The sequence below is a fragment of the Crinia signifera genome, chromosome 6 (assembly GCF_055691185.1).
Source record: "Crinia signifera chromosome 6, ASM5569118v1, whole genome shotgun sequence".
Classification (NCBI taxonomy): domain Eukaryota; kingdom Metazoa; phylum Chordata; class Amphibia; order Anura; family Myobatrachidae; genus Crinia; species Crinia signifera.
The window spans coordinates 29,573,814-29,584,724 of NC_139222.1; the positions used below are offsets into that span (position 1 = coordinate 29,573,814).

Sequence of the window (10,911 nt, forward strand, 5' to 3'; positions counted from 1 at the left end):
TACATACAAATTTTACTGCCCACCTCAAAAAAATGTAAAGCAGTCTGGACTGCTAACTGTATGGAGGATCGGGAGGGAGGGTGAATTAACTTTATTTGCAGTCTCAAGGTGCCCACACAATAGAACGATTTTTGGGCCGATTGGCTGATTTCCGATAAATCGGCCGATATATCGTTCGATGTTTACCGATAATCGGTCGAAAATCGGCCGGTATCGTTCCGATGCGCGCTCCCGTGGATCTTTAGCTGAATCTTCTGATCTTACATGCTGCACGAAAGATCAGAAGATTTAACAAAAGATCCATAGGAACGCACACGGGATCTTAAGAAAAATCTTTAGTAAAGATGTGCGCTTGCCTGAAATCTTTTGTCCAGGACGGAAAAAAGATTTCAAGGCTAATTTATGCGCACATCTTACGATCGCAGATCTTTCTAGTGTGTGGGCACCTTAAGTCAGTCTCATGCTGACTGACTGAGTGCAGCGAGGTTCGCACTGCTCAGCTCAGCTGCTTTCCCCGCCCGCAGCAGTGAGCCAGAGCAATTCAGCTCAGCTCACCCAGCGGCGGAGCCGGACGCGCAGGGGGACCGTCGGAGATAGCCAGTGATGCACTGTGCATGGCAGAGTGGGTGGGCGGCGGCGCCGCTTGTCACTTGCCGCTGCCCACCCGCTCTGCCATGCTGCTATTTAAATGTCAGCCTGCCGTGCCGTCCTTGATTGGTGCCACCCTGAGGCCCGTGCCTCACGGGCCTAGGCACAAATCTGGCCCTGGGCGTTGTAGACTGCTTAAAAGGCCAAAGGCACACATAACCCTATGCTACTCCTTTAATATGTTCTCCGCACCAACACTTATACTGTCCTACAGCAGCAGCATTTTTAATGGGTGCACTAACACTACCAGGCCAGCATACAAACCGTGGGTCATTCTGGCAGCCTGTAATGCAAAGAGACTACACATCCCGGCATCCAATGGGATTACGATCATGTGACACCTCGTCTGGGTGTGTTTTGTGACAGAGAGGCTTGACACGCATTCCCCAGGAAGTAGGTGGAACGCAACATAATTATTTGTGCATCGGGCCCCCCCACATTACTCTCGGATATTATTAGAACGCTAAGTGGCTTCCGGTCAGTCAGCAGTGCCGGGCCGGCAGCAGACCGGCAACAGCAGCAGGTTAGTGCTGGCTGGGTGGTCGGGCGTATTCTGTGTGCACGAATCTGTGATAAACCTGTTTACCAGCAGTAGGCATATAGAGAAGTGCCTCGACAGAACATATGTTGGTGCAGCGTTGGCTGCACTTAGTTACAGAAGGGTGGACTCATTACTGTCCATTTAAATTAGGAACTATTATTAAGTCAATTATATACTTGTCTATTTTATTGCAAGGTCTTTAATTATTCAGTAGGTTGGCGCTGAGGCTCCTGTTGTGATTGGCCTGCTTATAATTTATGCATACCTCCCAACATGACCCTCTCCAGGAGGGACACAATGCTCTGTTCCTGGACTTTCCACTTATGTATGATTACCATTACCATCACCATTACTTTTCAATTAACCAGTCCCACACAGGTGAAGGCAATCCATAAATTAAGAGGAAAGTCCAGGAACAGAGCATTGTGTCCCTCCTGGCATGGGTCATGTTGGGAGGTATGATTTATGATTTCAACTTTTCAGAGTGTCTATCTATTACATAAACTTTTTTGTGTTCTTCCAGTCCAGGCCCAACCATGGTGGTACATTAGGTCGGCAATGTCCACACTTTACCGTTGCTTATCATAGTCCACGTGTATGGTAAACTATGAATCGACAAAAACGAAACCCGAACACATATGAGCACACCCTGGCGGCCAACCAGGGAGAGAGATGACAGGCTGCTGACGCTGCAGCTGTCCCTCTCTCCAGCTCAGCACTGAGCAGCATGTGAGCAGGGGAGAGAGGCTGTGCTGCGGCTGCAGCCTGTCCTCTCTGCCCACTGCCAAGCTCTCTGCAAGAGGGGATGCTTGTGTCAACCTTCAAACACTGTCGACCTTAACCAAGTCAACATATTTCAGGTGTCAACCTAAGCCCTGTCAACCTTCAGTGGTCAATCGAATGCACGTCAACCTAAATAGTGTAGCCTAGTGACCGTATCCCATCGGCCATTGGCTGTTTTGACATAGCCGACACATCGTTCACAGGTATATCACCGGTACACACTCACCACCAAGCAAAAAATACTGCAGCAATGTTACCCAGCATTACTGCGTCGGACGGCCAGATGCACTAAGTTTAAAAAGTGATCAAATGGAGAGAGATAAACAACCAACCAATCAGATCCTGTCTGACATTTTTCAAACACAGTCTGTGACATGGCAGGCAGGAGCTGATTGGCTGGCTGTTGATCACTCTCCATTTTATAACTTTTGAAGCTTAGTGCACCTGGCACACCAGTGAGACGATTCAGTGAACGAGAGATTGGAACAACACATCGGTACAAAATATCATTGGAAAGATCTTATAGTGTGTGCCCAGTCAAAGACTGATGCAGTGTTTTGTTATGATTCTGACCATGTGATTTTCTACAGGACAGTTCTACCCATTGCAGTGTACATTATACCTCAGGACAACAGGCTTAATGATGTAATTCCATCTATTTCAGATAAGAAATAAGGATCCTTACAAGATTGTAATGGATAATATTCAAACAGACAATGCTTCAGGTAAGGTATACCTCATATTATTCTATGTTGCAGGTAACACACACAGAAGTGGTATTGCTCTTGGTTATTCTATATAATAATAAGGTAACACAGTTCCTCACCTCTATGGGGGGGTTCAAGTGTTGTGCTCACTGGAGGCTGCTAGATGGCTCTGTTAGGGAACACGCAGCCTGTGTTATGCTGTGCCTACATGTTATGACAGAATTGGTCATTTATAAATTAGATCTATGAACTTTGTTTAATATAGAGGTTCTGGAGGTAGGTTCAGGGGAATTTTGAGGGAATAGCTACTTCACAGAAAAGTTAGGGCTCATCCCCAATGTTCGGGCGGGCAAGGGGCTGGAGCGCGGTTTGGGAACCACTGGACTAGGATGTTATTAACTGAATTATCTTACTGTATGATGTGGGCACACGCAGTTTTAACATACTCCATGCACACCTGATACCTCCTTCACCACTGGGTATATAGTACAAGATGGTTCCATTATTGATTATAGCACCAGTTACCTCTATGTCTTTCTCAAAAACTCAGTTGGACCAACCTGCAGTGACCTAATTATTTGTTCCTATTGATCATTTGCGAGCACCGATGTGATTTTGCCGAGAAAGCTGCTAGAAATTTAAAAACTAGCTGTTGACAGATAAAAGCTACTCACCGGACCCGGGTCTTACCTTCCTCAAATTCTGTCTGTGCAAGTGCACCAACTCTTACCCTAGGGCTTCTTCAGGGTGTATCCTAGTAGATATTGATGAGGTCCAGCCTCAGTGACCAGTTATATGATTTGGTTTATATATTAACTAGAATGCGACACAGCAAAATTAGGCTGTTGAAGTGGAGGGATTTTGCACACTTGGAATTTACCGTGTAACTATGATTTTTTTTTTTTATAACAGATGATCACGGTGGCAGGAGTCTTCCTCACAGTTTGACCAGTCCGGTTACGACACAAGATGGTGGAATAGATCATTCTAGCATTAGGGCTCCACCAGGAGGACAAGGCATAAATAAAACCAAGCAAAGGAAGAGAAAAGGGCACCCAGTGAGGTATGTTATCGAGGATTCAGCCTGGAAGGGAGACACAGACACAGAAACGTGTACAAGCGATGGTGCGTCTATAAATACATACAGCAATATGGAGGAAAAGCCAGCGATTTGTGAGGGAAAACATTTCACTGCGGAGGGATATGTGAAATCACATGATGTCGGAAATTTTACAGATGATTGCAACCTGAGCAAACCAGTACAGACTAAAGGTACGAAGGGTGAAGAGTCTGTTACTGGTGCAAGGGGAATCGCCATGGACTGTGAACGTGTTGGTATGGCAATGGCGCATGTAAAGGAAGAGGGAGACACGCCTGTGGGCCTACTAAGAATGTCAGGCAACACTATGAGGGCATGTCATTCTCATGATGGGGCAGAAAACGGTACTGGGGATCGTATGAATCCGATGCGGTGCCGCTACGTATGCTCTTATTGTGGAAAATCCTATAACCACAAGACACACTTTAACGTGCATCAGAGGATTCACACCGGAGAGAAGCCATTTTGTTGCCCCGAATGTGGCAAATGTTTCATACGGAAGTCGGAACTTGTGGCGCACCAGCGAATTCATACAGGGGAGAGGCCGTTTGCCTGTCCCGTGTGCGGGAAACGGTTCAGCAACCGCTCCAACGTCACGGCTCACCAGAGAATTCACACCGGGGAGAGGCCGTTCGCTTGCCCAGATTGCGGGAAGAGGTTCACGGATCGGTCAGGCCTCCACACGCACCAGAGAATCCACACTGGGGAAAAGCCTTTTGTGTGTTCGGACTGTGGGAAAAGCTTTGCTAACCGCTCCCATCTTACTACGCACCAGAGAATCCACACCGGAGAGATGCCTTTTTCCTGTTCTGAGTGTGGGAAATGTTTTACCAGTAGCTCAAACCTAGCCACACATCAGAGGATTCACACTAAGCAGAAGCCATTTGCATGCTTAGAATGTGGGAAATGTTTCGCCAGCAATGGAAACCTCGCAACCCACCAGCGTCTGCACACGGGAGAGAAGCCATTTTGTTGCTCCATCTGTGGTAAATGTTTCACCGATCGATCTGCGCTCTCTATACATCAGAGGACTCACACAGGAGAGCAGCCATTCCCTTGTCACCGCTGTGGGAAATGTTTTCCCAGTCGCTCCCATCTCCTTGCACATGAGAGGATTCACACGGGAGAGAAGCCATTTTGTTGTGTGGAGTGTGGCAAATCTTTTAACAGCAAGGCCAGCCTGATCACACACCAGAGAATCCACACAGGCGAAAAGCCTTTCTCCTGCCCCATTTGTGCGAAGTGTTTCACGGACCGCTCTGGGCTTATCGTACATCAGCGGATTCACACGGGAGAAAAGCCATTTTCATGCGGCGAATGCGGTAAATGCTTCACTGGTCGGTCGGGGCTGGTTACGCATCAGAAGATTCATAAGGGCGAGAAGCCCCACAGGTGTTCCAAATGTGGAAAATGCTTTGTGTTAAAGAGCTACTTGACCCGCCATTTTGTAACTCATGCAGCAGAGGTATATTTGACATCTTCATAATATATACATATACAAATTGCAAAGTAGAGCATCCCACTTGGAACATGCAGTGATTTCACTGGTTATGCTTCTGTAGGAGAATCTGCCAATATCTACAGAGCACCGCTGTTACCTAGGAGTCTGCAAGCCAATCTATGAAGCTTTAGGCAGCAGTACCTAATTTATTTACCTATTCCTGAGTGATAGGAGAGATACTGCAGTGTAAAATGCTTTCTGTATGCACCCACTGAGACAGACCATAAGCTGGACCATTAAATTCTTCAGTTGTACAATTTTACCTATCTGTCAAGGGCGTAACTACCATAGGTGCAAGGGGTGCAGCTGCTACTGTCTAAGTAATATGACAAGACAGGGTGTGTGGAGACTTAATTCCCCACTAGATGGCGCTGCCACACTCAAAAACAGTTCTCACAATAAATCTTCAATAAGAAATTGCTTTTTACATATATTTTTGTTTAATAAAAAAAGAAGAAGAAAACCATGGTATACATTTTAAAAATGAATAATGCGCATTTTCATAAAGGTATCATCACACTCAAATATAACATACTGGACATACAACATATAACATATAACTTCTTTAGACACGGGCTGGCTATGAGGCTTATATCTGCATATAATTGCTTAATGAGACAATGGGCTTTTCAGCAAATATTTACCAGTCCACATGGAACGTCCTTTTCAATTTATTAGGTGGTAGTAGGAAACCAGGTCCTATATCTGAGCCAGAGACTGTTGTTAGGTCTCCTCGGTGGGTGTCCACTCCGTTGTTTGGAGGAGTAAAAGCTCAAGCTCCAGGCGCTGGTCCCATATACGATAAATGTCCCAAATCCCCAGTGGGATATTTGTAATCCAAAAGGCGTTTGTAGTGGCAGGTATACAATAGGGCTCAAGCGGACTCCAGAACGCGTTTCTCCGCCTTCAATATACTCGGCGGCTTCCTCAGCTGGATGTCCTGTCCCTCTCCTCTCCGATTTTTATACTGTCATCTTTCGCGGGCTTGAATGAGAGCGAGGCTTGATACGCTAAACAAAGATGGCCACCGTAAAATGAAAGTGAGGCTTGATCCGCAGATAGCGGAAGTATAAGGCAAAATGGCCGCCGCAGTATAAGAACTTGAAAAGGAGGCTTGACCCGCATTGCGGAAGTCGCGGAAGCCCGCGAAAGATGACAGTATAAAAATCGGAGAGAAGAGGGACAGGACATCCAGCTGAGGAAGCCGCCGAGTATATTGAAGGCGGAGAAACGCGTTCTGGAGTCCGCTTGAGCCCTATTGTATACCTGCCACTACAAACGCCTTTTGGATTACAAATATCCCACTGGGGATTTGGGACATTTATCGTATATGGGACCAGCGCCTGGAGCTTGAGCTTTTACTCCTCCAAACAACGGAGTGGACACCCACCGAGGAGACCTAACAACAGTCTCTGGCTCAGATATAGGACCTGGTTTCCTACTACCACCTAATAAATTGAAAAGGACGTTCCATGTGGACTGGTAAATATTTGCTGAAAAGCCCATTGTCTCATTAAGCAATTATATGCAGATATAAGCCTCATAGCCAGCCCGTGTCTAAAGAAGTTATATGTTATATGTTGTATGTCCAGTATGTTATATTTGAGTGTGATGATACCTTTATGAAAATGCGCATTATTCATTTTTAAAATGTATACCATGGTTTTCTTCTTTTTTATTAAACAAAAATATATGTAAAAAGCAATTTCTTATTGAAGATTTATTGTGAGAACTGTTTTTGAGTGTGGCAGCGCCATCTAGTGGGGAATTAGTCTCCACACACCTTGTCTTGTCTTCTTACACAGAGGAAACACAATCCCTCTGAGAAGGTGGCAGCAGCCATACTCAAATCCTATAAATTGAAATATTGGATGTCATTTTGAAACCTCCCAGTGCATCAGCCAGCGCTACTGAGTGAATTTTTTCACTCCCCCCACCCCTTTTGTCTAAGTAATATGTTTTACATACATTTATCACCATCAGCTGCTAAATAGGGGGCCCTTACGACCTTTTGCTATGGGCCGGTGAATATATAGTTACGCCACTGCTATCTGGTATGTATTATTGTCCACTAATGAGTGTATTTGCTCTTTATCTGGCTTAAGAGCCCTCAGGATCATAACCTCTTTGCCTATTATTCACAAAATTGTTGTGTATAGGTAAATGTCATATTCGCTGGTCCCGTTTCCTAGGCACGTCCAAACTATGACCCTCCCAGCATGCCTTGCAATAGTTTTAGCATTCCCTTATAGCAAAACTGTGGCAAAGCATGATGGGACTTGTAGTTTCACAACGGCTGGAGGGCCACAGTGTGGTCATTTAAATAAATTCTACCAGTTACAGGGATTCCAGTCACACAACGCATGAACTGTGTCATTCTTGTATAAGCCTACTAGCACTAACTCGGGGTCTGATTCAGAGTTGACAGGTGATCAGCGAATTTGCAGGTCGAGCGATTATCGAATGACTGTGCAAGTGTGAGGGGAAATAGTGACAGAAAATCCATATGGATCGTAAACGCAAAGCGGACGGAAGTGGACTTGACAGGAAGGTTTCTGGGGGTGTTCTTTCTGCCTGTACAGTGACAAATCAATACGCAAGCTGCTTACCATCGAATGATTTTTCCAGTGACCCCATCGGGTTGTACACATGCGCAGTTTATCGATAAGCGTCCTGCTTGTGGATTTGCAGCTGTGCGATCCGGACCAGGCCCATATTACGGAAGGGAGTGGTTTGTGTGGCAACATGACTTGTTCGACACACGGGCAGCATTTCCTGCACTGACTTCTTTTATTATTAACTTGGGGTATTTATCAAAACTCAGAGAGAGATAAAGTACTAGCCAATTGGCTTCTGGCTTACATTTTACAGTCTGTGTCTGAAAAATGACAGCAGCTGATTGGTTGGTACTTATCTCTTCATGATTTGGGGGAGGAGTCAGACCTGAATTTTGGCTGTCTGTAAGTAGCCCAGGACTTCCTCGCCAGATGCGATAGTAACAGTATGATTGGGGCTGGAGCTGACGTCACATGACTTTCCCTCAAAAATCCTGTCAATCAACTTGCGAATAGCCAGTAATAAAAAAATAATAATAATTTATGTAACAATAAATTCATTTCAAAGCTACTTTCATTTATGTAGCATTTTGGGCAATAAGATTGTATTTTTGTATCTGCGGAGTTGGCTTGCTGGATGGTACTTACAACTGGATTTGAATAAAAATGTCCAGAATCTTTCCTGACCGATGTCTGAGTTGTCTTTCTTTGAGCGGCAAACGGAAGTCACTGACAGATTCTATTCGTTATAAACCTGCTGTAAAAATGAATTGCTGTTCTCCGGATAGATTCCATAGGTTACATACAGATCACTTTTTAAGATCAGCCAAACTGTAGATCTGGGATCCTCTGGGCAGTATTCAATGAGAAAAATTCGCTGTGATTTCTGGAGAGTTTGTGCTTTTCACGCGGTGGAGAGAGGTTTTTTTTCTCCAAAGGCGAGCCACCCTATTCAATGTGAAATATTCTCCGTCTTTCTAAGTGATTCTCGCCGTCTCTCTCCGTGTAGAAATTCTCCATCTTTTGATGGAGAGCAGGAATGTGAACTTTTAAACTAAAAGGGTGTTTTTTTTAATTTTGGTGTCAAAAAATCAGGTTTTTTTTTCTGTGAAGGGCCATGTTATTTTTATTCATGTGCCTATAGCACATGAATATATATTTAATTTTAAAAAAAATATTTTTTTACATTTTTTTTTTTTTTTTTTTTTTTTACACAGTGCAGCCAGCAGGGGGCCGGAGCGCTCGAGCCGCTCATTAGATATTCATATATTCACTGCACCCGATGCACGTTCGGGTACAGTGAATACTGGGTCCCCCGCTGGCTATAGGGGGGGCAGCCTGTGCTGCCTGGGTCCAGGGGAGCCCTGCTCCCCTCCCCATATCCCCTGCAGCAGCCAAGAGAGACTTTAATCTCTCTTGGCTGCTACGTCCCCCGGCTCCCTGCCAGCTCCCTGCCGCGGACGCTCGTCCGCTGCAGGGGTTAAGACTCGCCGCGAGTGGCGGCGAGTCTTTAACACGTTGAATAGGGGGAGCAGGAGGCTCCGGAACACGGAGAGTGCATGGCGAGAGAAAAAATCTCTCGCCATGCACGGAGAATATTTTACATTGAATACTGCCCTCTGTGTCAGATCATGCAACCTGTACACCAGAGGTTCCCAAACGCAATCCACAAGGCGCCTACTGGTCCAGGATTTAAGTATAGCCATGGTTCAGCACAGATGGTTAAATCAAATTGACTGAGGTACTAATTAAGTGACCTGTAGATAAATGTGGATATACTTAAAACCTGGTCTGTTGGGTTGCCCTAATGGTGCCTTAAGATCCTATCCACGATCTGATCAGATAGGATCGTGGATAGGATCTTAAGGCACATCCGATTTGCATCCTATCTTGACTATATAGTGCAGATCTGCACTATATAGACAAGGCAGCCAAGACTTTCTGGCTTCCGATACATGAACGCGCATCGGGATCGCAAGGGTTAAAACCCTTGCGATCTGCATCCGATGCCGATCCGATGTTGACTATATCGTCAACATCGGAAAGGAAATCGGATCATGTGTACACAGCATTAGAACCGGATCAAGTAGGGGCCCTGTATTTCTATGACCAGTACCAGGCTCTTGGCCCAGTCCTGCTTCCCAAAATATGGGGGACAAAAGGAGCAAGGGTCCCCCCGTATTTTTGGAAACCAGCACTGGGCGCCAACAGCCAGCGGTGCCATGCCACAGCCAGGGGACACTATCGAAGTTCCCCTGGCTAGCCTGGGCCGGGTCCCTGGGGGAGTGGGGACTTCACCGCCAGGGCACCCCTGGCCCGGGTTCAAGCACGGGGCTGTCCCTGGGCGGTGGACGCCGGGCTGTTTGTGCAAAATTAAATGGTTAATAATAGATTTAGAATAAATATCCGGTTTTGTTGTAGAACTACAAGACCCAACAAGCCTCCCCCGCATGCAGGGACTTGGAGAACCACAAGTTCCAGCATGCGGGACATCAATGGGCCTGCTGGGACTTGTAGTCCTACTACGGAACCAACCGTCCGGAATTGCCCTGGCTTCTCTGCGCAAAGAAGCCTGTATGTGATCATACAGATCCGTTCGATGCTTCATGCTTGTCTGTACTTGGCTGCCGGGAAACTCATCAGCCAAATACGAATCACTTCAGGAGAACACGGCAGTTTTTTAAATTAGCCGTATTCTCTGTTCGTATTTTAGGCCCATTACGGATGATCCCGGTTGTACACGGGATCGGCCTTCTTAGTAAATTTCTTCCCACATCTTCACAGTTTTTTTTTTTTTTTAAGCTTGATATTAAGGGGTAATTCTATTAGAAACACTTCACAAAACACACCTGATTTTCTATGGAATATAATTGCCTGTGTATCCTGGAAACAAAGATGATTTTTTCTTTTGGGGGGGGGGGGGGGGGGGGGGTTTAAAGTAATATCTATGGTTGAGCACAGGTAACCTGAGTAACACCTCACCCCCACCCCTTTCTCACCAGCATAGAGCTCATACACATTGGTCCCCACAGCAATAAAACAAAACCATATTGGCCCCCCATAGGAAAAAAAATAAT

General features: G+C 45.7%; 1 protein-coding gene across 1 annotated transcript; it reads left to right on the top strand.

Annotated features, from left to right (window-relative positions):
• The first annotated feature begins 690 nt into the window (after positions 1 to 690).
• LOC146010179 (uncharacterized) lies at positions 691 to 5,649 on the top strand. Its single transcript, XM_083151165.1, has 3 exons — positions 691 to 1,171; positions 2,637 to 2,697; positions 3,592 to 5,649. Exons 2-3 carry the CDS (start codon positions 2,667 to 2,669, stop codon positions 5,262 to 5,264), a joined length of 1,704 nt encoding a protein of 567 aa, XP_083007291.1. The 5' UTR covers positions 691 to 1,171; positions 2,637 to 2,666; the 3' UTR covers positions 5,265 to 5,649.
• Positions 5,650 to 10,911: the final 5,262 nt, after the last annotated feature.